Raw genomic sequence first — 19,705 nt, 5'->3', positions numbered from 1 at the left:
GCTTTTCAGGGAGTCCAGTCACAGGAATTGTGGCAGAACAGGGGCAAATGAGTTGTTTGAACAAACATTTAGGCTGAAGTTCAGCATACAGTCAGGTAATATTGAATGTATGTTTAGAACCATTGCTGAATCACCCTTATCTAATGCTCTTTGGGATGATTAATTGGCATGTTGACTTTTGAGGACCATGTTTATGAATGAAATTACGCACCATTTTTATAACTCTTTAATTAGTAGTTGGGAGAAAGCCCTGCTTTCCCTGAGGATGGTTCAGCTAACCTTTTGGTATTATGCACTCAAAATTTACACTTCCCTATTAAAATTGCCATTTTATTAAATATCCTTTAATAAGGATTCCTTATTGAACCTTCTTGAGGGTTGTCCCCCACCCCACCCTTAAATTTAAGGGAGATCTTGGAGACAGGACATCATGAAAGGAACACAGACACACTGGTAGCTGATTTTCCTTGCACGGGTGTGCAAAAGCTGTGCACATGCTCAAATGTTTGCCCTGGGCACTTTTGCTTGCAGTCAGAGAAATTGGGCAGATGCCTTGCACATTTTCATGCAGCAAATCATGAGACCTATATGTCCAAAGTGTTCAAAATATTTTGCCATAGCAAATGGAATGCAGTGTATGGCTCTTCCCTGAAATGTGTGTTCGTGCATTGACAATGCCAGACTATCAGTGTAAGGGGGGGAAATACGAGTTAGATTTGCTGTTCATAATATACAATGTATAGATTAGAGTTTAAAATGGATCTAATCCATATATAAAACTGTGTGACTTTTTTCTAAGCAACCAGGAATTAACATCTGTAATGAGGTTTTTCACTGTGAACAAAGTGATGGTGATGGTTGTCACCAACTGTTGAGGAAACACATATTGATGCAGAGGCATTAAGAAAATAACTTGGTGAAGGAATTTTCAACACGCTTCCCCTCTTCTTCCCCCTCCCCTCCTTAGCATCTTTTGTGTTGTAAAATTAAGCTACAGTTAATAACAGCTATTATTTTGGATAACATTCATTGGCTAACAATAAAGAGACTACAGTTCATTCTTCTGAGATCCATTGTTGTTATTTAATCTCATCTTTCCCAAGCAAAATTGTTCGGTTTTGCTGGAAAAAAAAATCACAATTTGCTTAAGACTAGTGAATGGATGTCTGGAACACAGCTGACAAATCTTGTAATGGGAATTCATTTAAAATGTAAGCAGAAATGGCACTCCTATGGAGGGAGGGGGCACTAACTGCTCACTACAGATACAAGGAAAAAGGGTAATTGCAGGTTCTAAAAAAAGGAATCACTGGCACAGAATTCCTGTTGAGGACGAAGAGCTTATTTAGGCAGCAGGTGTTCATATGACAAAAATTGAGGTTTTTTCCTTGATGTATGCCCCATGTATGTGACATGGAGTTGCATGAGTAGCATAAGATCTCACTGCTAGCATCACACACAGATTTGAGAGGGAGCTCATTTGAACATCATTGACTTAATGTTGCATGTAAAATGGGACTTCACTTGTTCGTGTGTGTTTTTTAAGCTATGTAATTTGAGAAATCAAGAATGCCCAAAATATTTTTTCCTTTTCATATATGCAAGCTGGTCTGGAACATAGGAAGTTGCCTTCTACTTACTCTGACCATTGGTCCATCCTGCTCAGTATTTTCTACACTGCCTTTGCAGAGCACTGTCCTAGTTGGAGATTGAACTTGGAACCTTCTGCATGCAAAGCAGATGCTCTATCACTGATCCGTGTCCCGTCTCATGCTCGTCTGTTTTGTAATACATCAACAATTCTCAAGTCCTTGCAGTCTGAGTGAACAAATTAAAGCCGTTCACCATAGTTGTGACTTGATTCTGTTCCCCAGGTAGTGTGCAGGAGGACTCCAAAATAGGACTTTTCTACTGCCTAGGAGATGCAGAGGGAGCACAGGATGTAAAGCTGAATACTGGGAAGTTCCCTAAGGCTGCTCCAGTCCAACCCCCCCCCCACTTGTTTGCAGAACAAGCAGTCCATTTGGCTGTCCTGCACTGATCATTGAGCTAGCCAAGGCACTGGCTTTTATAGCTGAGACTCATCTTGGATTCATTTTAGTTCACTGCCAGGGCCCCGGCTGGTGGCCAGCAGTAGCAAGGCAACTATTTGGCTCAGTCAATGGACAAGAGAGAAAAATAAATGAGGCTGAAGATAATGATGATGATGGAGGTTGTAGCACTAGACTAGATTTTCCACAGGCAGTCTTCAAACAGAAAACCACTACACATACAAAACAGGCATGCATACATTTCTATGGCCCTTTGTGCAGTGTATTTGTTTATCATTGTGGACCATTGTGCGTAGGTTTTCGTTGTTCAGATCCTGGCTCCTCAACCATGCACTGCATTTCACTCACGCTTTCCACCTAATGGGATAAGATGCACGTTCTCCGCCCCCCTTTCCTCGCTGAAATAGAATCAAGGTAAGGCTGAAGAAACGTCCAATGTATATTTTATGTTTCGAGTTTCAGAAGCCCTTTCTTTGGGCAGAATAAATATTCTGAATCCACTAGGCTCTTTCCTACTGTTTATATTTTGAGGTGGAAAAGTCACATTAAGATGACTTCTCCCACTATTCCCAGGGGGGAGCAAAAAAAGAGGGCGGGCAATGTCAATTCATTACCAGGAGAGGACAAGAGGTGAAATAAAATGATTTATTCATGAAACAACACTGATTTTCTGTTTTGCCCAGTGTCTGCAGTTGGTTACTCGTAGTTGCTTTGCTGGACAGGGATATGCAAAATAACCTGTGGGCAAAGCGTACATCCCTCTCCATTTTCAGTCCTGCCAGCTCTGTATTTCGACCTCTGTTCTGTTTTCCCTTGGGGACCATTTCTTGCAGTGTGGATGTGCTTTCACAAAGCCCCTTGCCTTATTGAATGCAGGGCTCGGCTTTGTCTGCAGTGCACCCCTTCTATCTCCATAATGATGCCCACCCCATGCATCATTCGTCTTCTTTTCTTTTTGGGGGGGGGGGCCATCGTACAGAGACGCACCTGCTTTTCAGTCCACAGGATGCCTTGTTGCAACACTCGGCATCCATTACATCGGTTTTAAGCCCTCAACATATAGCAGGTCTTTCGGGAGAGAGACATTACAGTGAAGCTGCAATATGCAGCTCTCTATGCGTAATATAAATATAACCATACTTTCCACCTATTAAAGTATGCACAGTCCACCTTTTGTGCTAGCAGTGTTTCCATACAGCTGCTACAGTGTTTAAGAGGAAACGCAGCAAGCGATAACCAGCAGATATTCAGCCCCACCACTAAGGAGGAAAAATCCTTTTCACATTCCAAAGGGCTCCAATGTTTTGCTTCCACGTGCCAGGATACTAGTGTTAAGAGATTGGGGCTCTTCAAAATGCCGTTTTAAAATCACTTTTCATAGGGCCTTTAGGAAAGCAGACGTATTCTTATAGAGCTGTGTCCAAGAGATGTTGTGCAGGCAAAATGGAGCTCTGGACAGGGCATAGCGATGCGTACATTGGTATGACTGATAGGGTGCTGATGTCATGAACTAGCACCAGAAGCTGGTATATCTTGGTGCCCCTTTACCAGCCAATTGCTGCCATCAACAGAAACAGCAGAGCTTTTGAGAAACGGGGCAGAGTCGACAATGATCTGATTGTCAAACTGAACTTTTTTTTAGGCAATAAGGCAAGTGGAAAACAAAAGGGTGAGTACTAAAAGAATAGTTATGGAAGGCCTCAAAACTTACCAGTGGATATTTCCAAGACTGTCATATTTAGCTTTTTGCCTGTCCATAGCTTGATCAGTGTTTTTGTTGCTTTTATAAGGTTCGAGGTACAATCTGTGTTCTGCCTTTTTAAAAAAAGGGTTTTGAAAACTGGAAAATACCCCGAATAACCACTGTCAGCATACCAAACTGCTAGCTAACCTTTGAGGCACTTTAAATATTTGGCAAGGATAGTCAACTGTTGGTATGCTAGCATAGCACCCTATTCAGGTTTCCCCAAAACTTTTGGAGGGGGTCCAGGGCTGTAAGTGCCCACCCCACCCCCAAATCCCCACTGGCTCTGCTGCCAACTGTTGCACATTGAGGTCTTTGAGCGTGTTTGAACTCCTCTCTGCAACAGAGTTTTCTGCATCACTGGGGCCCTGATCTTCGGGAGGCTTCTAAGTGCATTTTCCTGAATGCTTGAAGAAGCCCCTTTGAGACCTTTGGATTCAACTCACAAAGGTTAGAGGTGAAGCTGGTGCATCCTTTGAACATGCGAGTAGGGCTTATGGTAGCTCCTTGCGCTCACTAGGCTAGTCAAAGCGTAGGAGAGCCTTCCAAAAGTCACACTTTTATTGTTAGTAGTATTGCTGATGTTTGGCTGCATGCCAGGTCAATGCACATTTTAGCTGGAATGCAGTGTCAATTTATGAGCTCTGACGCCCTCTTGATTTCAACGGGACACCCAAGTGCATGCAGAGTTGCCACTGCTGCGAGATAGGCCTCAGAGTCTAAACTTCTTCACACTTCTTTTGAAAAGCAAATTTTGAACTTCTTTTGGAAACAACCCCTCTCTTTTCATTCTAGGCGCTTCTGCAGCTATAAATGTGGTGGGTGTGGCTCTTTTCTGTTTCCTTATTAAATTTGCTTGGTTTTTCTTCTTCTGTGTCTTTGTGCAGGTTACAAAAGTACGATCTCTTGCAACCCTTAGGATAGAAACTTATTCAGGAACAGCAGAAGAACCGGAGGTCTATCCAGGCCTGCCTCTGTGCTTCTGTTATTCGGGAAAGTTTACAGTCCTTTAAACACACAAGAGGTGCAAAGTATATGTCAACTTTCTTGATGGACAGCAAATCATGCTTTGGAGATCTCTTGGTTCAGTTCTCGTAACTGGGTTTTTTCCTAAGCATTGGATTGGGGGCATGGTTTTTTTTCCCAAAATATGGCTGTGACTATTTCCTCAAAGGCCGAAGAATCAGAACCTTTGTTTACTATGCAGCTACAATGGAAATCAATATAGCAGATGGCAAACTGTTTTTTAAAAGTGGAATCTTTTAAATATTCTCTGCATGAACCCTAGCAGAATCAGAAATGTAAAAGTAACTGCTGTCTCTCTTGCCTTTACATTATTCATTTTTACACATTTTATATTAAGCCTTGATGGCATATAAAAACCTAAATCAACATAATTTGTCACAGGCAAATGAATCTTTTCAGAGTTTTCCTCTTAAGGTGCTACAGACGATTGATTCCCCTCCTCACTATCGCTCAAATGGGCATTATATGCATATATTGCAAATTGTCTCTACCTATGTACTTGAATAAATGCATCTTTGATGCTCGTGTGCCTGCTTGGTGACTTTAATTCTTCCTTATCTGTAGCTGTTGTGCCAGGAGTGGGAAACCTACAGCCCTTCAGATGTTGTAACCCAACTCCCACCGGTCCTAGCCAGGGATGTGGAGTTCGTTCATCAACATCGACAGGGCCCCACGTGACCCATTCCTGTTACGCAGTTGCTGGAAACCTTGCTGTGTATAATTGTCCAAACCTCAGCAAGCGACAAGAGGCAAGGAGATGACTCAGCTTGTAACATTCACTTTTGGCCTCTGCTTGTGAATGGTCTGCCCCTACGCGAAGGAGTACAATTACATGAGAGCCAGAGCGGTGCAGCAGCATACAGATTGAAATGGCTTTCTGAGCAGAAATCTCTGGCCTGCCAGTCTCTCCAGGTAGTGAATCATTTGTCTTCAGCTTTGTTTCCTCCAACATGAATACCTCGGCATCCTTCAGGCAAGCCAGAGGCACAACCACAGTTCTAGAATATATTCCAGCCACACAAAAACACTCTGTGTGTGTGTGTGTGTGTGTGTGTGTGTGTGTTAAGGAGGAAGGCTGCAGAGGATGTAGGGAGAATCCTGAGGCCACTGGGCCTCAGATTCCTCACCCCTGCTGAAGAAAAGGCATAGCTTGCTCCAAGGTCACACAATGAGTCCATGATATAATGCACTTCATATATGTCAGCAGCACACAAGAATGAAAAAGTGATCTCTCTAGCCTAAGGTGCTCTTTTATAGGATCTCCTACTGCATGGGTCACCTCTCATTTGAAATGCCAGGATACACTTTTTGCTACTAAAGAAGGGGGTGGGGTGGAGAGAGGCTGAGTGAACGTGTCAAAGAATTTGACCTTAAAATGATCCAACTTTCTACTAATATCAAGCAAAGTGTTCAAAATCCTTTTAACTCTGTGGAATTTCTCTGAGACAACTCAAGCAAATAGTTCTTACAATTTCATTCTGTTTTCCAGAGAGCATCAGTATGAAATAACACGAGACTAACCATGAAGGGAGGGGAAGCTAATAATTTTTTAAATATTTTTGTAGAATCCATATACATGCTTCACATTTTTTTTAAATTTTTGTCCAAGAATAGAATCCATGTACATGCTTTGTTTATTTTTGTAATGCCCATGTACTGCTTTATTTGATATGAATAGCCACAGCTTAAGAACAGCCAGTGAAGAGTACACCAAACTTTTCATAGACATGTTTGATCCTCTTTTTTTTACAGATATGAGTTTCCAAATAGACAAGATCCCAACAAGTTCAAATTGAAGGGAATATGCAGGGACGACAATGACGATGACCCCCACCCAAAAAAACCCCTTAAGAACACTTGTAACTAAAACATCTCATCATCACCAGAAGCAATTCCTTACATTTAGCTCCAGGATAATTGCAAAATGCCCATCCAACTAGGAATACAAGTAGATGGAAAGAAAATTCAAACTACTGCTATACCACATAGTTAAGTATTTTAAAGCTGTACAAATACAAAACTTCAGTAAGTTTGAAGGCTATTTTTTTGTAATCTTGGGGAACTTTGTTGGGCTTTCTTCTAAACATTATTCCCCCCCCCCTACAGGCACACAACATGTACATTCCTAAGGTCACAAAATGTTCTCCCATAAGCGTATGCTATAGCCAATGTCCCAAATGTGAATACTGTTGATAATTGTGAAGGAATTCTGATAAATATCACATGCCTCTGAAAGTCCAGTAAATGTTGGTAAACATCCAAAGGTCTCGAGTTATCAACACCTCAGTAGTGCAATTCCATAATTTTGAACGACGATGTTTCAATTAAAGCTCTATTATCAAGCAAAGTTTCATTTAGAACTGATGAATGCAGATCAATCTGCACTCAGAATAAAGGGTGTGTGTGCGATATCGTGAACATTTCTGTCATTTACAAAGCATGAAAAATGCAAATCACTTTTTGGATTTTAACCCTTTTAAGATGTATGGCCAAAAAGGTTTGTTTTAAAAGGGTCTATTAAAATACGTACTTCCTTTCTGCTCTTCCCCCAATTTTAAAACAGAAGATCAAGTTCTCCTATTCTCCCTCAAAATGTTAGGATCAATAAATTTCCCAGATAAATATACGCAATATATCAAAATAAATATTCCCCCAAGCTGTTTTTAAAATACAGATGAACAATCTGATTAACATACTGGATAGCTGCCATTCCAATACGACTAAGAAATATACACTCAGATTTATCCAGATAGTTTTAAAAACTTAAACTGTATCTTCTCTAGGAAGATGTGGGGTTCAGAGGCCACAGCAGTGGCTGGCATGGGGAAGAGCAGTGAATAATCTACTTGAGACGCAAAGGGGCAGAAAGATCTCCCAAGAGAGGATGGATGAGGGGCAAAAAGAAAGTCAAATCCTTATGGGAAGCAGGCACTAAGAGGCAGGAAAAAAGAATGTGGAAAGACTGAAAAGGAAAACAGAGGAATGAAAAGTCTGAGAGTAATAAAAACAGCAAAAGCCATAAAGACAGAGAAACAGCAGGAGGTGAAAGAAATGGTAGGAAGGGGGAAATTTAAATAAAAGGCAGAATAAAGGCACACAAGGAATGAGTCCTTAATCATGTTCCATTTTAATTTACACTTAAAATGCAATATAATACATACAACCTTTGCGTTGTCTCTCAGAAGAGACTTGGGAAGGATTTAAACCTGCTGACTCAACAGGAGGTGTAATCATGGATGGTGCAGAAATTGCTACAGTCTCCAAAGATGCCACAAACCCCCTTATTTTGAAAATTCACATAGTATATATTCTTATTTCTTCTGGGGGAAAAAACTACTACTGTCTTTTAGACTGGGAGAGGACAGCAGGACTGGAAAGTGAAGAGCTCCGCTTTCAGAAACGAAGCCCATGGACCTATTCATAGTGTCAGAATTTGCTAAACACGCACTAAACGGAGTTAAACTCTCGTAACTTTGGAGTCATATTAGAAGGTAAAAAAAAAAAAATAGCCAGAAGTTCCAAACATGTTAATGAGATGCATGCACAAAATGGCAAGGAGTTTAACCTTGCCATCATAGGTAGATCTAAAAGGGGCTTCTATGTGGTTGAGTATGATATAAGTACACTGTATAATTACATACATGCACACATATGATTTCCCCCAAAATCCAAAACCCTGAAATATTTCCAGGTAAATTTTTCATCCCTTCTGTTAAGTACTTCCAAACAATAGTGATGATAACAATGGCATAAAACTCAGCTCAAATTTCAAAGTTGGAACTGAGCGCACCAATGTCTGTATGTTGCAATAAATTAAAACAAAGCAGGTATTTGACCTCCTAAGCTCACATATTTTAACTTCACAGTTATAACACCCTCTGCACATGGGTGCTCTGCTTGCTTTCCAGTTCCACCCCCATCCCCTGAAGACGCCTTCCCCAAAGAACAAAATGCCTCTGCCAATTTTGTCCCTTCCCCCATATACGAGTAGACATGCTTTTTCACTTACACTTGGTGTGCAAATTTGGATCCAACCCAAAAGTTGCATCAATAAATCGGCATAAAACAGATCTGACACCTTCCTAGCATTTCCCTTTTCCTTGTTGTCCTACAGTTGCTGCAAACTATTACCATATATATTCTACAGAAAGCCATCCCAGGAGGAGGGAGGTGGCAGCAGCGGGTCCCGAGTTTTGGAACGTCAAAGGAGAAAGAGAGCAACTTAGAAGAGCCCAGGTTCATAGGAGGTGGTGTGCAGAAAGCAATGTGGTTAAAATGCAAAGCAGCCGTGCTGCTGCCTGCTGGTAAGAGCTGCCCAATGACTCCAGTTCTTTTGGTGTGCGCAAAACAACATGCTGCTCTCTGGAGAAGCAGATAAGCAGTTTCTAAATCCAGAAAAGCTTGCTACCGGTCATAGTCAAATCGATGGAGACAGTTAAGTATCCGCTTCAGAGATGGCACAGCTGTGGATATACCTGGCCAACCATTTGCTTTCAGGGAAAGGACATACGGAGGACAGGAGCTTTGAGTCCTTCAAAGCCTGGGAGCTCCTTGTAAGGTAAAAAAGCACACATGCAAAGTTCTTGCAGCAGAAAACAGTGCGTTTTTGTTTTTTACACCAGCTTTTAATGGAGCCCAAGGAAGGCCACAATAACAAAAGACCAGATATCAACACTGAAGGAAGATGCTGAAACAGAGCTTCCAGGAGTTCTGGGATCTTCAGCCCAGCAAAAGTCACAAGCTGCATCACACATTCACGGAAGACGCTCACTTCACATTGTAGTATACAGTGCAGGATCAGGCTCCACGCCGCAGTCAGACATAAACATGTAAAATACGGTAAGCCGGCCAACAATAAATACGAAATGGTGCCATTCCAGAAGACAGGAGTTCTGCATTCTGTAGACACTGGGTCAGGAATCCACCGATACTTCAGAAGGAATATAGAAAGTCAATACAAGTTCAAGGTTACAGTATAAGCTATAAACAACACACAAATTGCATGTGGAAACTGTCTACCGGAAGCCAACCGTGATGAACGAGACCTGCTTTGATGCAAACCACATTCGTTTAATGGAGGGCTTACGCAGGAAGAAGTATGCAGCGTACAACCTTCTCCATTTAAAACACATTCCGTATAGACAAGAAACAGTGAAGCCGAGAAGAAAGAAAACAGACAGGGCAAGAAGTTCTCCCCAAGGGGAGACAGAGGGAGTGTTAAGACAGTACCCAGAGGAGGGCAGCTGAATTGACAGAACTGAGATCCTGTCTCACTAGTCAACAGTGAAAGCTGTGTAGAAGAACAGTTCCTGAATTAAAGTAGCTGAACATGGTTCAGATTATTGGATACATCTATAAGCACAATGCTTTGCAGGAGCATTTACTGTATACCAAAATCCTACTTCTCGCAACACACGGTGTTGCACGAGTAGTGAAAAATGTTTTCCTATTCAAAAGGTGCTTGGATATTCTTTTCAGGCAGCATTTTATCATTATTTTTTATATATGATCTCATTCAACGTGGTTTAAGAGAAGAAGGAGAAGACAAAGAAGAAGAAGAAGAAGAAGAAGAAGAAGAAGAAGAAGAAGAAGAAGAAGAAGAAGAAAAAGAAAAAGAAGAGGAGGTATATTTAAATAGGTGGGTGGGGGAGAGAGAATATTGTTTACAATAAGAACCCAACTAATTGCCTATATGACTGTTTAGGATTTGAAATCTACAGGGGTTTTCCCTCTCATTTAAATAAGGAATAAAATGTTGCCCAAAGTCTAAAATCATCTTTACACATTTGTGCGTGGTTTTTCCTTTTCCTTTTTTTTTAAAGTTAGATCTATAAATCAAAATAATTATCATAGTTAAAGATACAATTTGTATCAACAGTAAAAGGTAACTTTCTGGTTCTACAGGGTCTTCAAGTTGCAGCTGTGCACCTGGTTTATCAGAAATAAGATGATAAACTAGAGCAGCCTTTGCAAAGATGGTGCCTTGCAGATGCTTTGGACGGGCTGGCCGGGGCTGGAAGTACAAAACATCTGGAAGGAGCCAGGTTGCTGAAGGCTCAACTAGGGAAACATCACATTAGGTCACTCTGCAGGGAATCCTAGTGTGTAAGATTACGCTCACTATGTATAAGTTACTGCCTGCAAGATCTAGTACTATTCTATCTATGCAAGATTACATTTTAGAAGAGCTAGCAGAACCCACGACTTAAAAACCAGAAATCTCCCTTACTAATACTAGAAGAGACGGTTCTGTCTGCTTCTAAATCTATGTTGTTTGCAGAAAGAGCCATGCCTGCACAATACAGCAGGCCAGACAAACTAACTTTGAGAACATCTACAGTATTTTACAAAAAGGATGGACTGTTCTCAGTTACAATGCTATATTATACTATAGTGCAGTTTATAAAAAAATGTTGCATATCGTCAACACAACATAAAACCTTCTCAGGCCAGCCTTGATAAATAGCATGAAAAATACACAGTATCTTATATACAAAAAAAATTGCATTGAGAACAATTAGTTTCATTTAAAAACAGGTATGAAAAAAACCCACACATTTTGTCCAGTATACCTGCGTATTAATTAGAGGAGCAAGAGACACGACAAAAACAAATCTCAGTTTCTGACTCATGAAAGTTTGGATAAGTTGCCTAAACTGATATATTGGTAGCCTAATTCTAGACAGTGTGAGTCGGATGAGCGCAACATCTTCAAAATCTGCATCTAAGGCTTTTGCCTTCTACATAATAAATTAATCATGGCAGATTTCTCCATCAGTGATTGCTTTTGCGTGCACCAAAAATTAACAGTGATAAACAAATAATGTCACTTAAAACCAAAAACCAACAAAAAAGTGCCATACTATAAAGTACTAATAATACACTGTTACCCATTTCAACATTAAAACTGGTAACTCAAAACATTGTTTAAAAAAATAGTCAGTGCTGTAAAAGACCTTTGTTTTCTATAAATAAAATGATTATAGCAAAAAGATCACACAATAAAATAACTTAATTGCAATTTTTAAAAAGTTCATAATAAGCTTAGCTTGGGGGGAAAACCATTTGCTGGGTGCATAAAATCCTCTTTAGTTTTCTGCAGCTTTTTTTTTTTTTAAGAAAACTTTTTTTGCACTCTGAAGGACAAAAACACCCATTAATTTAATAAACACGTAACGACGTTATAAAAAGTGCTGCATATAAAACCCCCCGATGCACCAAAGAAACGTATTAAGAGACCACAGATATAATAATATATTAAACTGGAAAGATTCATATCCAGTCATGAAATATCCTTCAAAAATAAAAAATAAAATCCAAGTGAGAATTTAAATTAAAACCTGTCATTTCCAATGCACGGGGTTGCACATACAGATTCCATGGCACAGTTATTTCACATAAATGGATTACTATATAACCTCCTTGCTGAGAAGGAGATCACACATGCTATTGTAGCAAACCTCCCTCAGCGTTACAGCTGAAACGGAACTATTAAGACACCGCAAAGATGCATCATCCTCATGTCCTCAATAACCGAGCTGAGATTTCTCCACCAAAATGGCGGCAGCGAGTTGCTGAGCGTCCGTCATGTGAGGGTTCCTTTTCATGACGATCCTCACAAGATCGGGAGGGAAAATGTTGCACAGGTTGATGTAGACCTTCTCTCGGTTATCCTGGTACCGCGGCGGGTCCGGGGGGATCCCACAATAAGGGATCCGCCAAGGCTGATCCTGCTGCTCAGGTAAGCTTTGGAAGGCAAACTGCTCATAACACGGCTGGCTGGGGTTGGTGGGCAAGGAGTAAGTTTGGCGGTAGCCGTAGGCGTCAACCCCGTAGCCTTGCCTGTCCCAGCTGCCGAGTCCGTCCTGGCCGGAGTACGTTTTCCGTTGCCTCATCGGGGAATTATCGTACAGACGCGAGTCCGATATGCTGTCTACTCGGGTGGACACGAGGGCTCTCCCCAGGTGCCTGCCCTTGGAGCGGGGCGAGCTCTGGGGAGCCGGGTAATCGCCGGGGCAACTGGACCGAGCGCCGACGGCGGGATGCTGGAGGTGGACCGCCATGTAGGGAAGCGGAGATTTGTGGTGGTGCTTTGGTTCTTCGTGACTGTAGCTCTGCACCCTGGTCAGTGTCTCGTGGTAGCCCTGCAGGAAGGGCTGCGAGCTCAGGTGGCCATGGGGGTGCATGTGCTGGCACTTCAAGTTCTCTTCCAGCTGGGGGTCGGGAGAGCTGACGTAGGACCGGTCGCTGTAGCCCATGTAGGAATCGCTACTGCCGCAGCTGGTGCTCCCTTCGCTGCTGCAGTCGGAAGCTACCGAGCTAATCCTGTAGTCGGTGTCCAAAGAGAAACGCCTTTCGGGACTTCGCGGGCCAGAGATGCTTAGGTTGGAGTATGCGTTCAGCATGGAGTAGTAGCCGGCGTCCACAGGGGAGTCACATTTGGGATACTGCTCGTAAGGCATTGGCGTTCCGTGGTTTTTGGTTGCCATCAACACTGGAGGATACGGCCCCTGCGCTCTTTGATCCTGAGGTGAGAAATGAACTCCGGAGGGAAGGCCGTTGCTCAAAGGTGCAGTACTTTGGGGTTTTGCAGCAGCAGAGTTTGGGATACTAACTAGGGAAGGTACAGACCTGGTTTCCAACTTGTTTTTGGTGGGAAGCTTTTCCTCCAAGTCTTGGTAGACCTGAGTCCTTATGCTAGGATCCGACTGCCTCTTTGGAGTGGCTCGCTTGAGATCCGAAGTACTATCTATCTTAGTGCTGCAAGGGACGCTGTTGCTCTTCACCAGACCTCCTTCGCTAGCAGCTTTGGCAGCTGTGCTCCTGGACATGGCGCGAAGCTCGTCCGCTACTGACCTCTGAGGCTGATTTCCTCTTTCCGGGTGGTAGTATTTGCATTTGTGTCCATAAGTGCATTTCTTCCCTGCAAATTTGTTGTTTCAATATTTAAGTGAGCGAATGGGGGGGGGGGGAGAAAGAGATAATGTGATTCTACACCGGCATGAAGACAAAAGGGACTGAAAATAACACTGAATCACAGGTCAAGGATGCTTTCAGGATAGTTAAACGTTCTGCAGTTAGATAAGATATGTCATTACTAATACCAGCTGAACACAGAGAGTGTGTGTACACATGTACACAATTTCGCAGCAGCACCATAAAGCATATGCTGGTCTGTTTGCTGTTTATTATTCTGATTTCTAACTATGTAGCCACTATACTGCAGGCTATTATTATTCCCATTTTCAAAATGAGAAACTCATGCTGTCTTGATCAGGCAGGGATTTAAATTTAGGTCTGGGGAATATTATATGCTCATGATCTCAATGGTTTTGTGAACCACAGTTCCAGAAATATGCGTTTCAACTCTGGGAATGTGTTTCAGCAAAGCCAACAGGACAAGAACCTATTATTGAAAGAAAGTTGTAACAAAATTCCGCAGCAACTTTTTACAAAGACACGTTTTACACAGACCCAAACAAGCAATCGGGCCTTGTTTCTTAAAATATAATTAGTGTTTAGTAAGGAAAAAAAGGTTACCATATGGACATGGTTGCTTCTTATGTTCTGGTACAATAGGTTTCTTCCTCAGAAAATTATCCAGGCTTGGGCCATGGCGGCCAAGGGGGTCATCAGGAGGCATAAATCTATCAAGATATATACATATTTAATAATTAAATGAACAAGCCATTCAGTAACCCACATCTGAAAAGAATACCACTTCCTATTTCTCAATAGGATATTAAGTATTCCCAGATTCTTTCAGATGCATTCCATATATTGTTCTGGAAAACAAAACAGCCTTGTAAACTAAAGCTGCAATCCTAACTCAATTTACCTGGGAGTAAGCCACACTGAACTCAATAGGACTTATTTCTGGGTAGACATGATTAAGACTATGTTTTAAGACTGAAACTCTAGCCTCACTCAATTAATTCACAAAGCCAGGCTACTCTAGCTGCTAGCGTCATAGCATTACATATTTCCCCCTTAAACTCAGCTCCAGCTTGTGGATCTCTACGCAGAAGACTTTTCAAACCAAATGTCAAGGTTAGCAGTTTACTTAAAATCTAACCAGTCAGCACTATTTAGAAATCTTTAAAACGGAGGAAGCAGTACTTGAGTCGAATGTCATAGCAATCTGCATTCATGAAGCCTCAGAAGGAGAAAAGGTCTCATCAGTTCGAGAAATTGTTTTCTAAGACAGTCTTTGCTAACTTGGTGCAGTCCACATTTTTTGATCTGGAGGGCAAGGCTGGCAAAGGGTGTTCTAAGACATTGATCCTATCTTTGTTTTTAGAAGACGGGTGGCGCTGTGGGTTAAAGCCTCAGCGCCTAGGACTTGCCGATCGAAAGGTCGGCGGTTCGAATCCCCGCGGCGGGGTGCGCTCCCGTCGCTCGGTCCCAGCGCCTGCCAACCTAGCAGTTCGAAAGCACCCTTGGGTGCAAGTAGATAAATAGGGACCGCTTACTAGCGGGAAGGTAAACAGCGTTCCGTGTGCTGCGCTGGCTCGCCAGATGCAGCTTGTCACGCTGGGCACGTGACCCGGAAATGTCTCCGGACAGCACTGGCTCCCGGCCTATAGAGTGAGATGAGCGCACAACCCTAGAGTCTGTCAAGACTGGACCGTACGGGCAGGGGTACCTTTACCTTTACCTTTACGAACATACAACTACCCTTTACACTATAGACCCATTGAAATTAATGGACCTAGTGTAGTTATGTTCATTAATTTCAATGGGTCTGTTCTAAGCATGTAATCATTGAATACGCGCATGCAACTATTTGCCAGGGGGAAAAGGCTGCTTTGGTTCATGTACCGAAAGACCACTTGCTCATACCACAATAAAGAAGTGATTTGACTTGGAATAGGTGAAGAAAGATTAGAGCTGCAACTCTATATGTAGCTACAAGAATTTTCAATGGGGCAGGGGTCTCATAAATGCTCTGCATGAAAGGAGAGCAGGCTGTATTTTTATTATTGCAGAAAGCTGACCACCATTGAAGCACAAGATCCATTAAGCTTATTGCATATGCAGAAATGTTACCAGGTGTGTATGTATGCCTATAAAATCCAGTATATGCTCCAAGTCCTGCAGCCAATTATTTTCCAGCAAGATTTTTTTTAATAAAAAACTACAACTTACTTGTCATTGACAAATGAATACATCAGCAGCCGTTCATCAATGAACTTCTTCCATTCTGGCTTTTCATTTGCAAGATCCCTGTAGTTATCGTTTGACACAATTATGCCATCCGACTCAAAGGCCAACTTCACTATGAACCTGTCGTCATAGCACACCACCCTTCTCCCCTGAACACGGCGGGATGGGGTGAACACCAAAATTTTCTCTTTCTCTAATTTACGCAGGATTTCTTGGTCTACACATAGTAAAGGAGAGAAAGCAGAGCACTGAGGTCAGTACTTTATTCGGCCTACAACTGAGCTCTGTTACGAGAGAGCAGATGTTCAGAGAAGAATGACTTAACAAAAGCATTTCTGAGTCTGCTGGAAGAAGATGACTAATATTCAGCAACACATTAAAAATATATAAACATAAATTACATTTGCCAGGATCTACAGTCATGCTTACACTTAGGAGCAAGGAATACTGAAGTCACGTAATTTTCGCTCTATAAGACACACCAGACCACAAGACGCACCTAGTTTTTGGAGGAGGAAAGCAAGAAAAAAAAATTCTAAATCTCAGAAGCCAGAACAGCAAGAGGGATCGTTGAGCAGTGAAAGCAGCAATCCCTCTTGCTATTTCTGGCTTCTGGGATAGCTGCGCAGACTGCATTCGCTCCATAAGACGCACACATATTTCCCCTTACTTTTTAAGAGGGGAAAAGTGAGTCTTACAGAGCAAAAAATACGGTAATTCTAGTAACACATATTAAACAGGGGTTCTTGATTTCAAAGATACTTAACAGAAGAACAGAAAAGTTTCCCATTTAAAATATAATTAAGTACAAGCTATATTTTTTAAAACATAACTAAGCACAAGCTATGTTTTTAAACCAAATGTCTATCAAAATCAGGATTTCAGCATCTTCCCTCTCCCAACGATACAATCTTCCCAGAAAAATGCATGCTAATGGACAACCTTTTGCTCACCTCATGTATACTGAGTGTTAAAGGGAGGAGTCTAAAATTTATTGGCATTATGTGCACACCCTTTTCCAAGGATTTATGATTCATAATCATGATTTAATGAAACTCAAATACAAGAAACAGAATAGAATCCTAGGACTAGAATATAAGGCTTTTCATTAAAACTTTGGAAGCAAACTGAAAATAAGATGGCCCAACTCTGAAAAATGTTCAAAAGGACTTGGACAAGGTTTCAATGCAAGGGCCTTACATAATTAACAAGCAGCTTTTGAGAGGCTCTACAACCCTGCACAGACTCATTCATATGAATTTTTCTCTGTACAAGCAATATGTTACAACCATAAGGAGAATGAATTATTGGCCACTTTACATGTTTATTTATTAGTCTCGCAGTACTTTAGCGGGGAGGCAAATCGCAGGATCAGAAGCAAGGTAGTGATATTATTTCATATGGTGTCTGGATTATAACTCACTGCTCTGTGGCAAAATGTATGAGGCCAGCCTGATGTGTATTCCGTGCAAAATACTGTGCACTCTGGAGTCCCATAGCATTGCACTCAACTTTAACTCAGAGCAGACTCACTGAAATTAATGGATAGTCTACTCTGAGTAAAAGTTGGTTGACCAGCAACCCTTTTCAAATCAAGCTGTTGAAGGCAGAGCGAAGTATACCTGTGATGAGAGCATCCGGTCGGGACTGTTCCTTCCTCCATGCTGGCACAAACACCGTGACATCTTTGTGGCCTCTTTCCAAAAACCAGTCCACCGCCAGTTTGATCCCCCGACAAGAGAATACTTCTTTGTTTCCATGGCTGAAATAAACACCCCCAAAATCACCATCCTCCTGTATTACAACCTTCACTTTTCCCATGCGAGTATGAATGGAATATACCAAATACACTGGATTATTACGTTCATTTTATTAATTTAAGAATCACCTTTTGCTTAGGTTCCAAGGTGATTTGCAATCATACAATAATACCATCTAAAAATAGGTTTAAGAACTGTATAAAGAACCACCCTAGGCATAAAACGTCCAGATGGAAGAGCCTGATGAAACAAAAATGTTTCCAGTTGCTTATGGAAACTATAAACAGTGGCTGCATTTTGTATCTGTTAGAAGAAAGCAGGGGCAGCCACAATGCAGGTCCTGTTCCAAGATGCAGTGGAGGACACTCCTGCTGAAAGCAGTGACCTCTTGGAGACTTAAAGGATAAGGTGGGTCTCTCAAGTAACCTGGCCACAAGCTGTATCAAACCTGTACAAGACAGCTGAATGGCTCTTGTCAAACCAAAGTGAACAATAAGTAGTGTACATACTGCACAGCCAATAATATTAACCCATAACAACTGGCTTTTTCATTGCAAAGTACCTGAAAAATGTGACTCCCCAAAAAGCAGCTCAATTATCTAATAAAGACTATGCTACTTACACAACAGATACTAAAGCTCTGAATGTCAGCATATGCAGAGCCCAAGTCACCTCAACTAGCCACAAATATCTGAAAAAGGGACACGTTTACCTCTCAACGTTAAACCAGAAACATAAAGCCTATTTCACACCAGCTGGTAACAACTCAAAAAGGGAGCAAACCAAGCCACACACACACGACAGTGCACTTGGGTTTGGGAGTTCCTCTCACACACAAATTGGAATTAAAACAGAAAGCAGGGAGTCTGGCAGCAGCCAGGAACATACATATGCTTGCAGAAGAAACTATATTTATTAGAATCCAATAAAATTTATTTTGATCTTACGTCCTCAATATTCAAATCTGAAAAGATGACATCTGAGTGTTGCACAAAATTACATTTACCTCACGGTACATCCATAGCTTTTGTGAACTGCAGCCAAGACCTGCAATTCCCAAGGTGACGTGGTCGGTGGCAACTCTTACAGAAAGGGCAGAAGTGCTGTGTAGCTGCAAACCCCTGCAACAGTTTTATCAGGATATTCCTCTATGATCACATATTTCAATATGGCTAAAATCTGGTTTGGGTACTTCCAAGCGACTATGCAAGTTTGTCCTAATAAAACCTGGGGTACAGCTATATTAGAGCTATTTATAAATGGGTTATGGGTTGCCCGATTGAAAACTTTGGAGAATATTGTGCCCTTGGGGGAAAATGTCTTGCTAGTACGAAAGAGAGCCAGGGCAGTGTAGTGGTTAGAGTGTTGGACTAGGACCTGCCAAACCAGGGTTTGAATCCTCACTTGGCGACCAAGCTCACAGGGTGACCTTGGGCCAGTCGCTGCCTCTCAGCCTAACCTACGTCATAGGGCTGATGCGAAGATAAAAACAGGGAGGAGAACAATGTGTATCACCTTGAGCTCCTTGGAGGAAAGATGGGGTAGAAATGTGATTAATAGTAAATAAATGAATACTAACATCTTGGTGGCCTCTTTTCCAGGGCCAGCTCACCTGCAGTTTCTTATCCCAGCAGGATAATTCCTCATTTCCAGAATGAAATATTTACAAGAGTCTTTCCGTGACCCGGCTGCCATCTTTCACCTCCCTCAAGGAAGAGTGTGGCTTCCCCCTCAGCACCAGAAGTCAAGGAGCAGGCCTTAACAAGTTAAGAGAAAGGGCTGCAGCTCCACATTGAATGAGGAAAGGCTTAGGTTCAGTGGCTCCAGACAGGGCTTGGAGACTGAAATATACTCGGAGTCGAGAGTTCTGAATCCTATTGTTCTAGGACCAATCAGACTGCTGCATTCTGAATCCTATTGGTCTAGGACCAATCAGACTGCTGCATTTTGGATCCTAT

The 19,705-nt window shown here is 41.9% G+C and overlaps 1 protein-coding gene and 1 long non-coding RNA gene across 7 annotated transcripts in view; one reads left to right on the top strand and one right to left on the bottom strand.

Annotated features, from left to right (window-relative positions):
- The first annotated feature begins 1 nt into the window (after nt 1).
- LOC128412630 (uncharacterized) lies at nt 2-5,355 on the top strand. Its single transcript, XR_008330117.1, has 2 exons — nt 2-2,465; nt 4,683-5,355. It is a non-coding gene; the product is annotated as an uncharacterized LOC128412630 (long non-coding RNA).
- A 4,069-nt stretch (nt 5,356-9,424) lies between these two features.
- Nucleotides 9,425-19,705, bottom strand: part of ZC3H12C (zinc finger CCCH-type containing 12C) — a 48,776-nt gene continuing 38,495 nt past the window's right edge. For all 6 annotated transcript variants that reach the window (XM_053385789.1, XM_053385795.1, XM_053385794.1 and 3 more), the window contains 4 exons: nt 17,610-17,749; nt 15,970-16,204; nt 14,362-14,468; nt 9,425-13,744 (listed from right to left, as the gene is read on the bottom strand). In XM_053385789.1, coding sequence (XP_053241764.1) covers nt 12,348-13,744; nt 14,362-14,468; nt 15,970-16,204; nt 17,610-17,749 — 1,879 coding nt within the window. In that variant the 3' untranslated portion in view covers nt 9,425-12,347. The remainder of the gene's footprint in view (nt 13,745-14,361; nt 14,469-15,969; nt 16,205-17,609; nt 17,750-19,705) is intronic.

This window comes from Podarcis raffonei, chromosome 4 (assembly GCF_027172205.1).
Source record: "Podarcis raffonei isolate rPodRaf1 chromosome 4, rPodRaf1.pri, whole genome shotgun sequence".
Taxonomy (NCBI): domain Eukaryota; kingdom Metazoa; phylum Chordata; class Lepidosauria; order Squamata; family Lacertidae; genus Podarcis; species Podarcis raffonei.
Note: the sequence above shows the minus strand (reverse complement) of the source record. Positions and strands in the feature narration are given on the sequence as shown.